Genomic DNA, 20601 nt, shown 5'->3' on the forward strand with positions numbered 1-20601 from the left:
TTTGTTCAAAAGATTTTTTTAATGGATTTCGTTGATAGGTGTTGACATACTATCAAACCTCTGTGATCCCAAAACTAACCTCTGTTGTATGTATAAATTATGCAAATCTGTTATGGGAGTTAAACAATTCCATTTAAAAAGCAGAACCCTATGATTCCAGTCCAGACAGTCAGCTTGCATTCTGCGGAGAGCTCCGTGGTTCTGAACAGATGACTTGGGTGGTGTGTACGTATATATATATTCAGCCGGTTAAGGCCACGCATCAGTCGTCGTCCACCGTGGGCTTGATCGTCACGCCTCTCCTTATCTGGCCCCAGCCGATCAAACTGGTAACAAAAAAAAGCAAACAGCCAAAGAGAGATATTAGAGGACTCGCATTCGGAGCATGCAGTTATGTCAAAAGCATGTTAACTACTATATGGCTAGTAACAATAGCGTACTTGCTGGTATGGTTATGTCCTTACAAAATACTTCTCATAAAACTATGAAACATCTTTTATCAAGGCTGCAGGGCACTCACGCAGCTAACAGGTGAAGAACCCCCTCTTCTTTCAGGGGATCTTACGGAAGGTTTGGTACAGTCCGGAAAAACAAAAGAGGTTAAAAAGAGGCAGGAGGTAAAGAAAACTCACCGCCAGTGCTTCTCCACTCTCCGGCTGAGGGCGATCTTCTCCCCCGCCTCGGTGCAGACGGGATTCGTCAGCACGATCTTGGCCAGATCGGCCTTCACTGCGCTGACTCTGCCCCCAGTCGACAGCGAGCCGATGTTCACCATCAGCACCTCGTTCTTGGACAGCTTTTGTACCTGAGGCCGGGGGGGGAGAGATTTGATTTTCAATCATAAGAACACAATAATGAACAAATACTAGATTCTGAGGGGGGGGCGGCTTCTCCGCAGTTTAACTGCGCGTTCGAGACGAGGGCAGCACACTGCTGCTCGCTGTGTGTGCATCTCAACACATTTCACACCACAGCTAGGATGACCAAAATATCTCCAAAGCACTGCTAGGCTGTGTATGAGAGGCTGCAAAATTTAAATACTTGGGACACTAAACCTAAAGGAGTTTGTTACAAAAACACTAAAGGTTTCACAGACCACTACTAGCACAAACAAAAGGCTGCTTTCAACTCGTAGTGCTATAATCAGTTTCCACACATGGGATATACAAAGATAACCTGTCAGTCTTTGCCACTACAAGATGAGAGTCTAACCAGAACTGAAAACAGTGCAGCTGACCCTTCAGGGAGAATTCTTGATCCAGACTAAAAACCTTTGGTATACGCTGAACTTTTTCCAAGTCATGATTTTAATCCTTAATCTCGCCGAATGCTTCCACGACTTACGATGGTTAAAATAACGAACTGCTAAATCAACCTGATATTGCATGTGGAAAGAGTTAAGCAAGGCAGAAAGAAGCAGTCCTTTTTGGGTCAGCCTTGTTTTGGCGAGTTGTAATAAAGTGTTAGACAGTGGTAACGCGATTGAGTTTCTTAAATATAACTTATCTGGAAAATCTTTTTTCCCCGGAGGGCTCCCCCTCAGCTCACAGCAGTTCAGAGCCGGAGATACGTCTGTTTGATCTTCTGTCTAGGCCTGCTGTGTGCCTCTTTGTTCAACGTGTTTCACTACAGGAGCCTCACACAGCTTCACACACCTTGGCCGCCTTTTTGTCCCCCTCAGTGCGCACGCCCAGCAGTCTGCGCAGCAGGAAGAAGGAGATCTCCAGCTCGGTGAAGATCTCGGGCAGCGCCCCCACAGCGCCCAGGACCTGGCCCACCATGCGATCCGCTCGGCACAGCGTCGGGTCGATCTTTGTGCCCACACCTGCGACACAGTGAAGCACATGGTCAAATCGTCCCGCTTCTCCCAGCCCCGCCTCTCGCACCCAGAGCTTCAAACAGGCAGGAATTAAAAAGAAGTATCCGCACCGATCAGGCCCCCAGGGGCAGCATACTGCAGGTCGTTGTGCTCCGCGAACAGCGAGACGATCTTGGAAAAGATGGGTTTGCACATGAGCTTTCCCTCGTGGTCCTTTGACACGATGCCCGGCCTGACCTCTATCTCCTGACCAACCTGGGAAAAGAAGATCAAGACCGTGATCAAGGGGGCGCACAACCACTCAAGGGTCTTTTCCAGACCTTGTTGATGGCCCTGTAGCCAGCTTCATCTAACACAACGTGACAAAGAACTAAACTGATCACATTAAGCCAACAAACAGATTGATTATGTAGTTAAGGCACTCCAGGCCACCAAAACATTTACCCCATAACGCATTGGCTTTCTAGGCCTGGAAGCTAACTTTTTAAATACTGCTGCTGCTGCTGCTATCCTCAGCAGGGTAGAAAATGCGTTATTCCTACATAAAAAAGGAAAAAAAGATCACAGCTCCACAACACTCTTTCTCTTGAACAATCAAGAAAAAACAATTAAAGCTCTGTAGCCTGGCGAGACGAGAAACAATACTGCAAGGAATCTAGATCACAAACACCATAGTTGAAGGGTGATACTGAGCATTAAGTGTGACTTTAAAGGAAACAAGGAAAAAAGAAAAACTCACAAATGAATAAGGGCGCATAAAGAGATGCAACTGCAACATGAGAGAATTTGCTTTTCCGTCCAGTCACAGGGTTATATAAACGCACCAACGTTAAAATTAGAGTCTCACCTTCAGGACTCCTTTCAATATACTCCCTCCGGCAACACCACCCTTGAGGTCGTCCACCTCACAGCCCGGCTTGTTCACATCGAACGACCGGATGACTGGCAAAGAACACAGAGCACAGCTTAGAGCAAGGTGAACCCCCTAGCACTGGTATCGGAAAGGGGAAAAAAAACCATCTCAAAAGGCTAAGGTTTGAGAATGCCCGACAGCTTCCATCTCCAGCCCAAACCTACCCCCGAAATCTGCCCAGTTAAGATCAAAGATAAGATAGAGGAAGACGGAGCGAAATATTCAATAACGATTTGCATTAAGGGAAAAATCAGTATATTGGAGTCTGAATTCAGACATCTCTGCAGTGAGTTGCTCCTAATATCTCTAGATCAGGAGTCAAACTCAGTTCCTGGAGGGCCTGGCGTGCTCCGTTGTTTTTTTTTGCTGGAACCTCAGCACTCATTTAAACAATTAAGTTAATGTTCTTAAAATGGAAACAAAGAGGATTTATCTGAAGGTCTCTTCTAGCTGATGACTGGGGAAAAATGCACATTCGCAGAAGCACCGTTACCTAACTGCACTTCAGAACTCCTTCAGAGCCATGCTGAAGTATTGACAACTATGCTGTTAGCTGAATCATTAGACCGGCTTTATAACGGAGCTCAGATGGAACAAAAGGCTCTCCCAGAGGGTGGCGGCGGCGGCGGGGGCGTCTCTACCGATGAGCCGGGGCTCCGAAATGAAGTCGCGGATGGGCACGGGGATCTTCTTCACGATGTATTCGCACACCACCTCGATGTTGTACTTCAGCTGGGCGGAGATGGGGATGATGGGGGCTCCTTCCGCAACCGTGCCTGGGAAAGGAAACGGCACGTCCAGTCAGGGCGGTCAACGCGAAGGAAACCAAGCTGGCTGCGAGCGAGAATCGACGCCGCGCGCGAAGCGGCTGTCCCCGCGTGACTGCGCGGGCTACTAAAACTCACGTTTAGACAACCCCTGGACAAAACAAACTGACAGGGAGTTAATCAATCAGTCCAGCAGATCAGTTCAGCTCACTAGCATGTGAATCAATCTGTCTCTAAATTATCACCAAATGTTGTTTTTATTCTGAAAGGCTTAATGCAGAAAACGGTCTTGGGACATTAGAGGAATACATCCAGACTCAGCGGCCTTGTGTAGGGTGATCTGAAGACGGCAGGTTCAACCTAAAGAACTATGACTCAGTTTGCAGAGGCACAGATAAGACGCGTGTCCCGATTCGGGGGGCCGGAGGCCAGTCCTTACCCTGCACAAACGCCAGGATCTGCTCATACTGCTCCTTGGCCTGGCTCTCTTTCACCAGGTCGATCTTGTTCTGCAGGATCAGGATGTGTTTCAGCTTCATGATCTCAATGGCAGCCAGGTGCTCAGAAGTCTGGGGCTGAGGGCACGACTCATTGCCAGCTGGGAGGGAGAAGGAGGGGGGGGGGGGAGGACGTAAAATAATAGCCCGATGGTGGATTTAGCAACATTCATTTCTTCTTACCATTACAAAATATCTTTAATAACAATGCAGTCACCAGTAAGACGGAAAACGTCCTGAAAGCCAAATACTGCCTAGCAGTGGTTCTCTGTCCTGGTTCAAGGGGACCTTATGTCCACTGAACTTGAACTTGAGCTTTATTGCCATATGTAACCGGTACAATGGAATTCATACTGACAGGAAGTCTCTCGATTGTTAAAACAAGCGCAAAAACAAAGTGCAGACAGCGCATCAAGACAATAGACAAACAGTAGACAATGTACAAGTAAACAAGTGAACAGTTTGAGTGTAAACAAAGACTGGAGATGTGCAATAAATAAATAAGAAATCATAATGAGGTAGATGGTACAGGTGTGGTCCGAGGGGCATGAAAAAATATGGAACACTTCACGAACTTGCGTGTCATCCTTGCGCAGGGGCCATGCTAATCTTCTCTGTATTGTTCCAATTTTAGTATATGTGCTGCCGCCGAAGCAAGCAGTCCACCTGCACGCTTAATCACTAGGGCTAAGGGGTGCCTGAAACCGGTCTTTTTCCTGCACAGTGTTTTATATATCATGAAGCATGGAATACCTTAAAGCACAGAAGACTATTTCCAGCAACTTCTACACACAGAGCTTTATGCTCTCTCCTCAATTTGCTAAGGGAGCAACTTCTTAATTATTTCTCACTAAACCGCTCGTAACTGGAGATGATGCACAGACACAGGTGACAAAGACCCTGTAACAGACATCTCCCACAGGGAGTCAGTGTCTTTTCTCCTGGGTAGTTTCAGCTCACACACCTGAATAAGAGTAGCCCCAAAAGTCACTAATCAGCACAGGGTTCAAACAAAAGTGAGCCCAGGTGATTAATGGCCCAGCTGTTACAAACCCCAGCAGGGGTAGGTACTCCAGGACCCAGACTGAGGACCACAGCTGTACAGAAGACAGGATGGAGGGAAACGTTACCTATCAAGAGCAGAGCGGCGTCCATCACAGCAGCCCCGTTCAGCATGGTGGCCATGAGAATGTCGTGGCCGGGACAGTCCACGAAGGACACATGCCTGCCGGGGGGAGGGACACCAAGTTCAGCCATGCTGGGACACCACGAACAAAGCAAGAGCTATAAAAAAACCTCATCACGCTGAATCCAGGCAGTCTACTGCACTGCGTGCAAAAAGGAGATAACCTTAAACCCTGCAAGAGTCTCCAGAAAAATAACACACACCAGCCAAGTAAACTGATAACACTATATGCAACGGCAGTGTGTGAGAGGAAGCTGGAGACAAATGAGATCAAGGTTACAGCAGTGGATGAAAACCACCTGGATTTGTACTCTCCTGTACAGGCAAAGCAAAGAGGACTGTTCTGCGGTAAGATCAATACAGCTGTGTTGCTCCCAGGCTGGCCTGCCCGTCACTGACCTGACCAGTTTGAAGTTGCCCTTCGTCCCTGGGATATCTGTGGGAAACTCGTCTGGAGTGCTGCTGCCACATGACCGGTAGCACTCAGGCCTGGGGCAGTTGGGGTCGTCTAGCTTGTAAACCTGAGAGGATGAAATGAAAATGTCTCACTTTCACACTGAAGTACGCCTCTGTAAAGAACTGCTCTGGGACTATAATCGTGCCACGCCATGCTATAATTTTAAAAGTTTGAAGGACTTTGAGAAGGAGCTTATTACGGTAAAATACAACATAAAAAAAACGTACATTTCAACGGGAAAAAAAAGAATCGCAGCTCGTTTTTTAAAAAAGAATGTCAAGTCTTTTTCAGACATTCAGACGATCACAACACCCCTTCCGCTGCCCAACATGACAAAACAAACAGACTAAAATAACTGCATGTTTGAAAAGTACTAGGAAAGGACTGGGATTCCCAGTCTCCCTCCCAGTCCTGGAGTAACGCTCTGTCTGTTACTTTTTGTTCCAATGGACACTTAATCCCAATCTGCTTACTTGCGCAGGCTTTTTGCTATACAGCCAGGCCGGAATTTTAAAAATGCCTGTCTCTTCCGGATTTTGCCCAAGCTCAGTAAGCTTTTTTTAAATATGCTTTCAGGTCTTAAAATGCTGGATGAAACTTGGAATTGGTATTAACCTTGTCCTAATTAGCGACTTTCAGGACAGCCCCTCATTCAGGTGCGTAAGCTCATATATAACCAATTGGGCATTAATAACTTTATCTATATAGCACCTTCCAGACCTTAAAATGTAGGTCACAGTGCTTTATGGAAACATAAAATGATAAAACTTAGAGGACACATCACACAAATGGTAAATATAAAGCAATTATGACAATCCCTACAATAGCAAGAGCAAATACAAAAAAAATAAAGAGACAAGCCAAAATACTGACTCTGTGACACTGTGGGAGATAAGGAGAGACGGCATCAAGTTCTGTGCGCTGACGAGGTAAGACATTTGGATGAGCTGGAGTACTTGTGAAGCCAAGGACTAAGTGCAGGAAAGTCTAAACCAACAAACACCAGTTGCAAGCACTACTTAACACTAGCGTGAAAGGGGTTCAGGTAGAGAGCCGCATGAGCCCGCGTGTGTTAAGGGTCATTCAATGCTGAACTCAAGGTTGCGAGTGTTTCAAGGCCATGAGGGAACAAGAGCCAGCAGATACTGGGGTACCATGAGACAGGGGCTCAGAACCACCGTGTTAGGCCATCCACCATCACAATTAGCCGTCACACACCGCTCTCACCTTTGCATTTGCGTAGCCAAGCTTGATGGTGATATTCCTCTCCAGCTCGTTCTTGAACCTGACAGTGTGAACGCCCGAGATCGCTTTCACAACTGTCGACTTCCCATGGGCTACATGACCGATTGTACCTAAAGAGGAGAGCACAGGTCAGGCCCCCCTAATCAATGCCACCCAATAACCCACGTGATGTAGAAATCATAGGTCTTGCCCAACCAACTTGTTAGATTACAAGTGATCAAACAATAAAAGTAATAGATACACACAGGGCAAATAAGGCACTGCCCTGAGATTTTCAGAAGGCTTCCGATAACGTTCCTCCTAACCTAATTCTCAAATGCAGGCAGCAGACATTCAGGGAAATGAATCTGGATTGAGAAGTGGTTATTAAATAGAAACACAGGGCATGAAACAGAGGTGAACAGTCTAAGCTGAAGTGATGTAATCAGTTGGGGGTACCGCCAGGGTCTGTACTAGGACCAGTGCTCTTTGGACTTTATATAAATGATCTATAAAGTTAATAAACTAATAGAGTTTGCAGATGATACCAAACAAGTATATACAGTTAAAACTGAAGAACTTAATTCCAGGAATGTTCTATTAAAACAACTAAAAAAGATTCATTTAGAATACTGTGTAAACATTTGGCTATGATATATGAAAATACTGCTACTCTGGAGTCAGTCCAGAAAAGAGCAAGCAGAATCTGCTGAGGCTCAAGGGAAACTCCTATACTGACATACTGAAAGAACTGAAACCTTTTTCATGACAGAACCTATTACAAGTAATCAAAAGCCACAAAAGGCACTGACCAATTAATAATAACATTATTAATTAATTGCCAACTAGAAAGCAGGCCTGTAATGTGCACCTGTTGGTGCTTATTATTACAACCTACAGCGTGTTAGGGTTTCATCTACCTGGACAGATCCAGTCACTTACCAATGTTAATTGTGGCTTGCCTACTGATGATTTCTGGCGAGAGGGGAGTTAGCTTACCCACATTCTGTAAAAGGGAGAGATGATTAAACCGTCTGTCAACACAGAGACAGTCATTTCAAAAAGAACGACAAAAAATAAATGACTTGCTGGCTTCTGGACAGCGGATGACTTGGGTTTTATAGACAGTGAGGGGAACACAGTAGGTGACACAGCTTGTGAACAGACAAACCCCTTTCTATCCTTCTAAAGAGACGGGGATCAGCCCGTCTGTTTTGTTGTTGGCACATTATTTAAATCAACGATAACTTCTGCTCCGCAGACGATGAGAAGACGGGCGGTTAGGACTCTACGGATTTGGGTCTCTGGCGTACACGTCTGCGAAAACAAACGCCGAAAAGGACACTATTGTTAAACTACCCCCTGTTCTCTGAACACCAACGGAGTGATCGACACCGGTCGAGCGTGGCATCCGTGCTTTTTCACACGGAGTTTAAAATCCCAAAACAACGGACCGCACGACGTTAATCTTTTTTTTTTCTGTTTTACTGATGCCCACACCCAACCCACGCCGTCTCCGAGCTGCCGTAGGGTCCTGACTGCACCGCTCTCGTGTGCGGCTCCGCGACGCCGGGTCTGCTCCGGCCCCGGACACCAGCCCCTCGGCCACCCAACCTCCCCCCGCCCCGCTCTCGTCGGGGCTATCCCGGGACGGTCAAGACGGCCGGCGCCCGGCTCCCATTCACAAAAAGGCTGGCACTCACCAGAGTATTGAGATCTTGCCTGGAAAGATGAGGCTGCCCCAGCGTTACTCCTGACTCGTCGCCCGCCATCTTGAACGAAAAGGGAAATGTTGTAGTCCGAGGCGTTTGCCTGACTTCCTGTTTTTATGGAGGAGTCCTTAAGTCCCCTACTTAAAAAAATAGGCAAAATGTCTTGGGTTTCCTTCACTCCGAGGTTAAATGCGAATCAACCGGCGCTCTTTTTCAGGTTTGTAGGATATGATGATTAAAGCAGTTTTATTGCAAAGGGAGCGCGGGTCCTTCGGTTGAGGGGTGATGCAATATTCTCAGTACGTCACGGAATACGTCACTCCGTATGGTTGTGGACTGATGGCAGTAGAACAGTTCTGTGCATAAAAAATGAGAAACCAAACAAGGCACACAAAGTCGGAAAAAAAAGTAATCTGGCGTAAATATACAAAACCACCTTTTAAATATGTAGCGAATCGTGCATTTGTTGTGTCACGTTGTTAGTTGTGTTGAAATCATTGGACTCGGTAGTACGTTACTGGAAATTGCTTCCATGTTTTTTCTAAGGCAATACAGCTGCAGAGGGACAGCGGGACACTGCCACACACACACACACAAAGGGCGGGAAAAGAGGAAAAGCTCGGTGACTATGACTCAGTCCTGTATTGTGCTAAATTGCTTTTTATCCCAGGGCATTACCCTGCAACCCAGGTGGCCTGGCCACTACCTGGATGGGAGACCTGGAAAAGCCAAGGTTGCTGCTGGAAGATGTGTTAGTGGGGCCAGCAGGGGGCGCTCACCCTGCGGTCTGTGTGGGTCCTAATGCTCAAGTATAGTGATGGGGGACGCTATACTAAAAATAAAGGCACCTTAATTCAGATGAGACCTAAAACCGAGGTGCTGACTCTCCGTGGTCACTTAGAATCCCAGGGTGTTACCCTGGTGTCCTGGCCAAACCTTTCACAATCATGGCCTCTTCACTGAACTGGCTTCATCACTCTGTTCTCCCCACTGAGAGCTGGTGTGTGGGGAGTGGACTGGCAAACTCTGGCTGCCGGCACACTATCCAGGTGGGGCTGCATACCGGTGGTGGTGAGTCCCCATGACCTGTTAAGAACTGCAAGTGGAGTGTCCAGAAAAGCTCCATAGAAGTGTAAGAAATTACTATTCATTACGAAACTGCTTTTTATTAAATAAAACCCTTATTTTATCATACTTACACTGTAAAACAATGTAAAGTCGTAGAATCTCGCAAAGCCAGGGTACCCATACGTTTTGATATACTTTGCGCCCACAGAACGCCGCACTGGGACCCGAGACCCCACGACTGAGGCGACGAGACTCTGGCCAGCCCCGCCGCAGGAAATGACGTCAGTGCAGTCGAGAACATGGCGTCTGTGTTGGCCATGAAAGACGGAGGTAAACACTGTCGGGATATCCACTGAAAATAATGCGCTTTGCCAAAAAGGCGAAGAACGACAAAGGAGTCGCTGGCCATGCGTGTTTAAAACCCGGTCCCTTGTTTTCGGATACACAGCTTTAATCCATGTCAGAAGGAGCCCGATCTCTCTGGTCGAAGAGGGGTTGTGTGGAGTCGCATCGCCGAGGTAGGAGCCGATAGATTCTGTCTTGCATTTCCCCCAGCGTGTCGGCAGTGCTAGAAGAAGCTTGTCCACCTGCAGCACACATACACGGGAGTGCCCTTATTTACACCTGGCCTGCTGAATTGGGTTCGGCACCTTGAGATGGGACACCGAGAGGAGACACGATTGTCGGTAATTCGGAAAGCCCGATACCGGCGCCCAGGCATGGGCTGTGCGATTCTGTACGTAAACTTTGCTACACAATGAGGTTTCCCAGCCCGCGATGGGATCGTCCCAGCCTCCCCGTGATGTTAATGGAAGAGATCGTGAATTGACAGTTGCAAAAAACAAAACGCTCAAAATGGAGCCATTACAATAAGACTTGGAAAGAGGATGTTGTGGCTTTTTAACAGATTGAATTATCCTCTTTTCAACATGTTATACAGCAGAACTGCACCCCGAGTGAATGTTTGAAGTACGAGCTTTGCGCATCGTAACGTGGTGTGACTTTAAGGCCAGCATCCTGCTGCAACATGAATCGGAAACTGAACTATTTTAAAGAAAAACAAAAGCCTTCTCAAGTGCGAGGTGAAAACGAGGCTGCGCTTATGCGTATGTGTTATCGTGCTAAATGTAGCGTTGCATGTTCTTTGCAAATCAGTCTCTGTGTCACAGTGTAGTGGCATGTTGGTGATGTTTTTTTCTCTCTGAAAAGGGGCTGTTATCGCCCTCGCTGGAGACTGAAGTGCTCTCTCTTTATTCACAGAGCAGGGAAAGCACAAGCAGAGAAAATGTGAGCTTCCCCACATTACACAGTCTGCAAACCCCACGTTTGGCCTGGATGTACCGAAGAGGTAGTATTTCAGTCTCCCTACTGCTGAGAGTCTGGCCTTCTCTGAGGCTGCTGGACTGTTCTCACCTGTGCCATTGTGAACACATTCAAGTCTGTAGCAACTAAGGCCCATTCTCATCTTCTTTAAGTAGCTGCGGTTCTTGATTTTTTTCCTGTCATTTTCAAATAGCTTACAAATGAGTGTTTTTTTGCGTGTGGTTAACAACGTAAAGCTATGAAGTATCATGCTGCATAACCTGGGACACCAGAGTTATTTCATTTTGCTGCTGCAGGCATAATAATAATAATAAACTATTTTATATAGTACCTTTAAAGGTACTATATACCTTCTCAAAGTGCTTTACAGAAAGACAACAACAATACAAAAATCCACAAGATATACACAATGAGAGGAGACAGTAGATGGGGGTACTGGATACAGCAGGAGCAGAGGGGTGAAGAACAGAACCAGTGAAGTAAAGGCCCTTCTGAAGAAGAAGGGTTTGAGTCTGGATTTGAAGGAGTTTAGAGGAGGTGACTCTCTGATATCCTTGGGGAGAGAGTTAACAGGAGCAGGCCCTGTCACCAATAGAGTATTGACAGGAAGTACCGGAACCTGAAATTTGAAAACAAGGTTATTCTGTAGTAAGGTGTGTATGTTTTGGAAATACACGCTCTCATCAATATTACCATATTTGAATTGAATAAACACTTATTCACCCCGTTAGCTGTAATTAGAGATTGCTAATGAATTGACTAACATAAAGGCGCACAGTCTAATGACTTTCAGCTCTAAGCTTCCTTTCCCCCCTTATCTTACAGAGCTGTGTGCTCGGGTCTCTCCACATCAGAACAGACTCCCCCACCTCCGCTCCCTGCTGGGCCGGGATTAAAAATGTAAAAATGACCAGAAAAAATCAAATGTGCATTTTACTCGCACAGCAGTGATGATTTAGCTTAACCAGCATGCATTAACCATTGCTTCTGGTGTTAATACTGGATTGGACAGGCTGATTAAAGTCATCTTGTTGCCCAGCTATTTCAGCACTGCCGGTAGGGACAGTAGAGATCCAGACCTTTTTCTTTTTCCGTTTTGTTGCTGTTATGGCCCAGGTAGTAAACTTGCTTCTGATGTTGTCCGAGTAAAGCCCGGTCAGCTGTCCTGAAGCCCAGGCTGCGCGGACAGCGTCGTCTCTGCCCTCGCCCCCGGTCCTGATTGCTGTCGCTGCCTGTCCGCCCGCCCCGCAGGTCATTAATGGCAGCGGACGTGGAAGTGTTCATCTCCTGCGACCACGACAGCAGCGTGTCGTCGGGCTTCCGGGCGCTGTACGAGGAGCGGCTTCTGCTGGACGTCACGCTGCTCATCGAGGAGCACCACTTCCAGGCGCACAAGGCCCTGCTGGCCACGCAGAGCGACTACTTCCGCATCATGTTCACGGCCGACATGCGGGAACGCGACCAGGACAAGATCCACCTGAAGGGGCTGACGGCCACGGGCTTCAGCCACGTGCTGCAGTTCATGTACTACGGCAAGCTGGAGCTGAGCATGCTGACCGTGCACGAGATCCTGCAGGCCGCCATGTACGTGCAGCTGACGGAGGTGGTGGAGTTCTGCTGCTCCTTCCTGCTGGCCAAGATCTGCCTGGACAACTGCGCCGAGGTCATGCGGCTCCTGGACGACTTCGGCGTCAACATCGACGGCGTGCAGGAGCAGCTGGACGCCTTCCTGCTGGAGAACTTCGTGCCGCTCATGTCCCGGCCGGACTTCCTGTCCTACCTGAGCTTCGAGAAGCTCGCGCTGTACCTGGACAGCGACCGGCTGAGCCGCTTCCCCGAGATCGAGCTCTACGAGGCGGTGCAGGCCTGGCTGCGGCACGACCGCCGCCGCTGGCGCCACACCGACTCCGTCATCCAGAACGTGCGCTTCTGTCTGATGACGCCCTCCCACGTGTTCGAGAAGGTAGGACCGCCTTGTCGCCTTTTACTGCATCTCGCGCCGCAACAGTAAATCCCCGAAGCATCATGCACTGCTGTGGCTATACAATCTGCTGCAGCACCCTGTCATGCCAAAGAGCAGAGCACAAAATATCAGTGATGGTTACAGCGTTCTGGGCCTTTGCATTTGTTGTCGATGAAGTCAACTTTGATTCAAGAAGCCTGTTTTTCCTTTTTTGGGTAGCTGGGAGCCCTGCAGCACGATGCTTGTGGTTAACTGAGAGAGCAGCGATCCTTCTGCCATGGGACTCTGGCTCCTGTCAAGCTCAGTGCCAGTGGGCCGTATCAGCTCTGCTGGATAAATGAAGCAAGAGGGTTATTTATTCTCAGGCAGTAGCTTTTTTTTTTACTCATTTACATTTTCCCTTTTCTTCCCCCCCCTTGTCGCGAGAGGCATTGGTCTCCAACTCCCATGAGGACTGTAGCCTCACTTCCTGCCGTCCTGTCCACCGAAGTGCTGGACGTCATTTGTCCTTTGCGCCCTTTGTAGGTTGAAGATCTGTGGGCCGCATTTGTCCCAAATGATCTCGGCCCTCAGTAAGCATTTGTTGCCTACAATCTAAACTACCTTTCCTGCCCCCGGGCTTGATGCATTTCAGTCTTGACAGGTTTCAGATTCAGCACCTCTTAATGTTATGGTAGCAATATCTGTTTTTATTTAAATGTAAGTATGATTGCTTGAGTTTGAAATACCCAGTACCTGTCCATTGGGTTATTTATTGGCCGGGACTTCAGAAAAGAAACCCAGAGTAGGTTAAACTGCTGCACAGTGGGTTTCTCTATCCAGTTTCATGTTATTTCTTCTCTAGCAGACCTTATGATTAATGGTGTCTACAGCGCTTTCCTAAGGAATGAAGTTGCACGGAAAGTATTTTTTCAGTATTTAAGCAGAAGGGATGGACAGGCTGTCAGCATAGTCATCTCTTTAAAAAAAAAAAAACATCTCCGAATGAAATAGGGAATGTTTCGTTGCAGGAAATGGTTGAAAGATTAGTTTTTTTTACAAAAAATCTGTTGCGGTTAAATTGAGATTACCCTTTCCTTTTAACCAAAAACGTGGGATGAAATCCAAAGTATTTTGTTTCCTGGGGGAATATTTCTCCGTGACTGCTGGACAAGCACTGATCGCTGGTGTGTAAGTGCTACCTTGTCCCGCCCTTTGACCTCTTGGCGAGGCCCCCCCCCCCCCACTCACGCGTCCTCTGTCCTCGCGCAGGTGAAGACCTCCGAGTTTTACCGCTACTCCCGGCAGCTCAGGCACGAGGTGGAGCAGGCGCTCAACTACTTCCACGGCGTGAACGAGCAGCCCCTGCTGGAGATGAAGTCCAACCGCATCCGCTCGGTGCGGCCGCAGACCGCGGTGTTCCGCGGGATGATCGGGCACAGCATGGTCAACAGCAAGATCCTGCTGCTGCACAAGCCCAAGGTGTGGTGGGAGCTGGAGGGGCCCCAGGTGCCGCTGCGCCCCGACTGCCTGGCCATCGTCAACAACTTCGTGTTCCTGCTGGGCGGGGAGGAGCTGGGGCCGGACGGCGAGTTCCACGCCTCTTCCAAGGTGTTCCGCTACGACCCGCGGCAGAACTCCTGGCTGCGCATGGCCGACATGTCGGTGCCGCGCTCCGAGTTCGCGGTGGGCGTGATCGGGAAGTACATCTACGCCGTGGCGGGCCGCACGCGGGACGAGACCTTCTACTCCACGGAGCGCTACGACATCGTGGAGGACAAGTGGGAGTTCGTGGACCCCTACCCCGTCAACAAGTACGGCCACGAGGGCACCGTGCTCAACGGCAAGCTCTATATCACTGGCGGCATCACGTCCTCCTCCACCTCCAAGCAGGTGTGCGTGTTCGACCCCAGCAAGGAGGGCCTGACAGAGCACCGCACGCGCCGCACCCAGGTCGTCACCAACTGCTGGGAGAACAAGTCCAAGATGAACTACGCACGCTGCTTCCACAAGATGATCTCCTACAACGGGAAGCTGTACGTCTTCGGCGGGGTGTGCGTCATCCTCCGCGCCTCCTTCGAGTCGCAGGGCTGCCCGTCCACGGAGGTGTACGACCCCGAGACGGACGAGTGGACCATCCTGGCCTCCATGCCCATCGGCAGGAGCGGGCACGGCGTGGCCGTGCTGGATAAGCAGATCATGGTGCTGGGGGGGCTGTGCTACAACGGGCACTACAGCGACTCCATCCTGACCTTTGACCCCGAGGAGAACAAGTGGAAGGAGGACGAGTACCCCAGGATGCCTTGCAAGTTGGACGGCTTGCAGGTGTGCAGTCTGCACTTCCCCGAGTACGTACTGGAACACGTGCGACGCTGCAGCTGAGGAGCGGATGTCCGCTTCCTGCTGTTTGTGTCCGGGACCCCCTTGTATTTTAAAACCCAGCCGTTGGAATTCCCCCCCCCCCCCACCCCAAGAAAACTAAAATCCAACCTCCCCCAAAATGAAAATCTCAATCCTTGATGAGGTTTTTAACAATAGGTCAGTACTTACTACAATATTCAGGGAAACTAACTTTCCTGATTCTCTGTTAATTGTTCTGAGGTAGGAGTGGGGTTGGTCAGAGGAAGGTGAGTAGGGTCAGTTTATGCATTGAGATTCAGTCTCAGGCTTTTAATTCTTTCATTTCTTCTCTAGTTCAATTTTCATACCATACTTTTCCCACAAAAATAAAGAGAGAGATCCGCAGTTTCTTTGTCATTTTGGCATACCCTCAACGTTTTCGTTCTGTTCATATCTTGTGTAGAATTCACGGTAAGATCTAACCAACAGTGCAGTCATTATCTCGCAGTGGAAATGGCTCTGAGCTCATGAGTGCGTTTCTGTGATGTACTCTGGCGTTTTTACACACTTTCCTTAAAAAGAGCCTTCAAGTTGGGTCACACGGGACTTCGTCTCCTGCTGGTGTTCAGAGAGTGCAAGTCTGTACAAGCTGTTGGTGTCACATGGAAGCAATGTCTGTAGTGGGGGTGAAACGGTTAGCTAAGGATTGTATGTATGTTGTTTTTTGTTAATCCTGTCTTCTGGAGCATTGACTGGACAGGTGCCTGCGGGTCAGAAACTGCACTGGCCACCCCAGTGGCATTTAGCTGTGATGGAGACGGGCCCTGAGGTCTCAGCACCGGGGCTCAGTGAGCAGCAGCGCTTTGGGTCAGTGCTACAGGAGCTGTAAAGTTGCTGTCTGTGCAGGGCCGCCTACTGCTGTCAGTTCCAGGCCCTGCTGTGGACTGCTTGTGAGTCGTTCAGGTTAAATGTTCGTCTTGAAGAGTAACTCTCAGAAACTACTTTGCATTCGGTATGTCTGAGGACCACTGTAGTGTCGGATTGCTGTAAACACCCACGTGTGCCCATCCTCCCCACTCCCGACATCAGTTAAACACACTGAGCGGCGCTGATGGCCAAATTTTCTCGTGGTTTTTTTTTCCCCATCGATGCTTTTAAACTTTGAAAAACACTTTAGGTTGATTCTGATTTCCTGCTCAACAGGAAGAGATGGCTGTGCCTCTCAGTACGTCTGTCTTAATGATGGCATATAAAGGCTTCTTTAGATCTTCAGGGACGTTGCTTATGCATAAGTAACACACCTAGTTATCCATGAAACGGTATATGTATGCATTCAGTATGATCTAAAGAATTTACTTAATTATCAGAACTTTATCACATGCAGTCAAGGGAAACTTAATTCCTATGCCATCAGTATATGAACTTCTCAAAGATCACACATTATGGGTAGGTTGTGTGTGGCTTGACTAGGACTTTAAAGCAGTGAGTAGGTACTTCATTTAAACTGAAGGATGGCAGAATATGCAAGTTATTCTGTCCTTTGTTGTACAAAAAGGTCTTGCCTATTTTCATATTTTAGCAGTTGTCCGAGTGAGCAGCCCCATGTCTTCAGGTCCCAGACACCGGGCAGTGTGTGACCCCTGACTGCACGCAGCCTTGTCTCCTGCTGGCCTCTTTCCTCTCTACTCACAGGGAGCTTTTGTTTTTGCTAGTTCGTTTTTCTTTAACTTGTAACCGTAATTTTGAAAAGGGCTATGCCATTCACAAAACAGTGACAAAGAATCCTGTTCGATTTAGTCCTACATCTGAGTTTTCCAGACATTAAAGAAATACTTTAGCCTAAGAGATCTGCAATAGTTGATTTTATCATTTTGTAAAGGAAGCACTTTCTTTTAATAAAATGTTATTAATAAGCTACATCCTAGGTGATTCTGAGTTGATTCCCTTTTTAAAAATTTAGTACTGTAGTTGATTGAATATGATGATACAATTCAATGTAAGCTGTTATTTTGTTAAGATATTTATGCTAACAAAATCAGGGCCACAGATACAGAATAAAACATGGCTCCTGCATGCAAATATTAACCCCTATAACATGTAGTACTATCTGTTTGAAAAATCTGCAGAAACAACTATAGTATTTCTGTTTTTAATTCTATTTCTGACATTCATGTTACATGAAATATCTAACCTTATTAGTACATTCACACAAAAAGTACGACTTTTTTGTTTGCTGCTTAAAACTTTCAGACGCTGTCAGTATAAAAGTAAAGTAACATTATTTATATGACACATGAGCTGCAAAGCTTTGACTTTTTTCCGTACTGTTTGAGGGACAAAAGGACAGTAGCTCGGATTCCTCTGGAGCCCTCTCTATTGATCATAAATCTGGTGGTCAGTTTTCCTTAAGGATATTCCAAACCAGTAAGTCTGTACGTCTGCATTACAAACGGACTGACGCAGACGGGTTAAACATCATTCTCATTGAAACAGCGAGATCTGTAACCACTTGTGACCTCACACCAAGTTTGAATTGAGATGTCTGTCATGATGCATGGGCTTTCCCCTACCACATTAATTTATCATCACATTAGGTTACAGCTGTATCGAAGTGGCTAGATGTTTTGTTGGGCTGAAGGCTTTTGCCATCTTAAGGATTATTCTGAGGAGCTGAACTCCTGTTTTCAGTCAGTCATCCAGTGAATGTAAGAACTTCCTGTGTTCTAGATGGAGATGTCATTTTGTAACAATCACATTGCATTGAGTGTAGTGAAGGAAAGGGTACTTTTAGGAAGTAATGCAGTTGAATCACAGGGGTAGGGGGTCACAGTGCAGAAGAGGTTCATCTTTAAGCATTTCAGTTCAAAGTCATTCTTTGTTGCTCAAATAAACTGGTGTTTTTTTTTTTTAGTTTGGCACAGTTAGGAGTTGGAGTGCTCGTCAGGAAGAGCCCTCTTCCCTTTGCGTCTGGGGTGAGCGAAGCACGATTAGAGAGACCCTCCCGCTGGGAGCGCCCAGTAGCGCACTGCCCCCAAACCCTGCTCGCGGCGCCGGGCTGTGCTGCGTGTCTGCGCTCCGTTCTCTTGGGTCTGCAGGCTGACGTTCCCCCTGCGGGCAGGGAAGAGGCTGTTCTTTTCTGTTTCCGTCGTTCCCTGTGTTAGGCATGTCTGTTTCCAGATTTATAGCCTTGGCAATCTTGATATTCTTCTCGCTGTAACTGTTCCTTTTACTTTTTTAATGCAAGCTACCTTACAGTTCTCAAGTACGCCTGTTGACTCCTAGCAGGGAAGAATTCTCTTAAGCCATACAGAATCATGGCCTTTTACATAAAAAGCAATTTTTCCAAAAAAAAAAAAAGGTTCATTTTTAGGGCTTTAGGCACATGAATTAAATTAAATGCCGTTTAGTGTTGTACATATTTAATGAGTGTCTTCAGTATTTTCTTTAGTGAAATTGCGCAATTTGTTTGAATGGAAAAACTTTGTTAAGCCTCTGCTGTTGTCTGGCACAAAGAATGCTACCAAAAACAGAATGTAAACGCTGTCTTTGCCATTTCTCCCCGTGTTTGGTGCGAGTTTGAAGTAGCTGCCTCTCGGCGTCGTTTCAGTGTGCTGCCCTTCAGCCTGTGCTGGGCTTGCTCTTTCCCATGTTCCCAGGAGTTCTGCAAATTGTGGTCCTCATGTGCCTGCTGAAAACAACAGGGGAGACGAGCCCTGGTTGAAGACTTTCTGGATTCTCCATGTGGGCCAATGGTATCATTGGTCTTGTTCGCCATGCCCACCAGGAAAATCAAGATCACAGGCTTTTAAAGATTGAGACCTTCTTAGGCATTGTGGGGTACCCTTTGATTTTGCACATACCACGCGTTCCTCGGTTGTTTCCCACTTGTCATTTCCTCAAGCACAGCTGAGCTGCGAACTCGTGCTTTCACTGGTACATGTGTGTGTTTTCTCTCAGTCTGTTGAAGTGGATCAGCTTGTAAAAACAGTTAAAATAGCAAACAGTCCCCGTCCTTAATCCTGAATCACTTTTCCCTCCACAACCCTCTTTCATGAGTGATTCACCTTTTAATTCTTTCATTCCCATCTCCTTTGTAGTCTTGATTGCATGTCTCAATCTCACAGACAGTGCTGAAAGAATCGCAGCCCAGCTCGTTACTGTAAATGCCAGGGAAGATGCTTCAGGTCACGCAAGGCCTGTGAAATGAGTGGAAGACGGAAGTATATTTTGCACTTTTTTGGGGGGCAATTGCTATTCTTGTAATAATACTCCCTCCCCAGCTGCTGCAAATGGACCACCCAGATGAGGCTTTGTAACATTCATTTCTTCAAAACGAATGCTGAATAGCTAACGTGGTCAGAAGGCATTTGCAGTTTCCTAAACTAGTCCAGGTATGTTTTTAACAAAGTGCTCCCTGTCTATGCATGGGCTGTAACAGCATCGAAAGGGGGTTGTTAGCACATACTTGGCTGTTCTTTCTTTCAGACATAAATGGTTTTAGAAAGTCTGGATTTTTAACTCCATGTGTTTTCCTCAACTCTTCATAGTAACTTTTTTTCCCAGGCACAATGAGAAATAACCAGCAACATTTGGACTTTCTGTTTTTCCCCCTGTCTGGGCGATGCGGTGAAAGGGAAAGTCCTCTTTAGTAGTTTCTGAATGACTCTTCTTTTAATCCTGACTTTTTTTGTTGTTGTTCTGTCATGTTCATTTTTCTTTTTACCTGTGTCGATATTGTGTATATAAAATGCCAAACTGCAATCTTTGTACAGTTTATTTTTTTCTGTGCAGTTCAAAGTGTAATATTTTTAACTAGTGCACAGTCTGTCATTATTAGATTTTTAGAATTACTAACATCCTGTCATTGTTCCAGAAATCATCAAAACTCTAGGTTTTAATGATATTTGAGAAGATTAAATAACTGAATTTATCTTTATTACAAGCTGATTGTTCACTGCTATTTGAACACTTTGTAATTTCTTTCCAGGAATAAATGTTCATATTGTTCATCTGCCCGGTGCCATTTTTTCCACTGATTTTATATATTAAAATGCCTTAGCTAGAACGTGAAATGTACTGTAGACAGTGGAGTTTGTTGGTGATCTTGCATTAGACTTTTAGTAAATGTCAACCAAGATGTAGATAGGGAAAGGAACTGAATCAGAACTGTTTGCAGTCAAAAGGTCATTGCCATCCCTAAGCTCTGGGCCTTGCACAGGTTTAAAGTATTGCTTCAGGCTAGTGTAATGAAACTATTTACCTCTGCATATTTAAAACTCACAAGTGAAATCTCAGTTAAAAAGAAAAGTTGCCAGTCAGCCTCTTCTTGGATGCTGTTTGTGACTGAGCCCAC

At 46.9% G+C, this 20601-nt stretch overlaps 2 protein-coding genes and 1 non-coding gene across 6 annotated transcripts; 1 reads left to right on the top strand and 2 right to left on the bottom strand.

Moving 5' to 3' along the window:
- On the bottom strand, window positions 1–8820 carry eif2s3 (eukaryotic translation initiation factor 2, subunit 3 gamma). Its single transcript, XM_006627741.3, has 12 exons — window positions 8567–8820; window positions 7806–7869; window positions 6867–6994; window positions 5582–5703; window positions 5127–5221; window positions 3939–4097; window positions 3374–3508; window positions 2667–2761; window positions 1930–2074; window positions 1656–1825; window positions 633–805; window positions 1–326 (listed from the first exon to the last, which is right to left on the bottom strand). The coding sequence occupies exons 1-12, from the start codon at window positions 8633–8635 to the stop codon at window positions 263–265; spliced, it is 1419 nt and encodes a 472-aa protein (XP_006627804.1). The 5' UTR covers window positions 8636–8820; the 3' UTR covers window positions 1–262.
- On the bottom strand, window positions 4548–4653 carry LOC138239305 (U6 spliceosomal RNA). Its single transcript, XR_011189777.1, has one exon. It is a non-coding gene; the product is annotated as a U6 spliceosomal RNA (small nuclear RNA).
- Window positions 8821–9880: 1060 nt separating the features above from the next.
- Window positions 9881–20257, top strand: klhl15 (kelch-like family member 15). 4 transcript variants are annotated; one of them, XM_015341306.2, is made up of 4 exons: window positions 9881–10749; window positions 10904–10991; window positions 12218–12929; window positions 14181–20257. In XM_015341306.2, the coding sequence occupies exons 1-4, from the start codon at window positions 10671–10673 to the stop codon at window positions 15288–15290; spliced, it is 1989 nt and encodes a 662-aa protein (XP_015196792.1). In that variant the 5' UTR covers window positions 9881–10670; the 3' UTR covers window positions 15291–20257. The 4 variants fall into 4 exon arrangements, with proteins under 4 accessions (XP_015196792.1, XP_015196794.1, XP_015196793.1 ...); XM_015341308.2 differs by having other exon boundaries at window positions 9882–10749; window positions 12083–12929; XM_015341307.2 differs by having other exon boundaries at window positions 9882–10161.
- The last annotated feature ends 344 nt before the right edge of the window (window positions 20258–20601 follow it).

Source organism: Lepisosteus oculatus, chromosome 5 (genome assembly GCF_040954835.1).
Source record: "Lepisosteus oculatus isolate fLepOcu1 chromosome 5, fLepOcu1.hap2, whole genome shotgun sequence".
Classification (NCBI taxonomy): domain Eukaryota; kingdom Metazoa; phylum Chordata; class Actinopteri; order Semionotiformes; family Lepisosteidae; genus Lepisosteus; species Lepisosteus oculatus.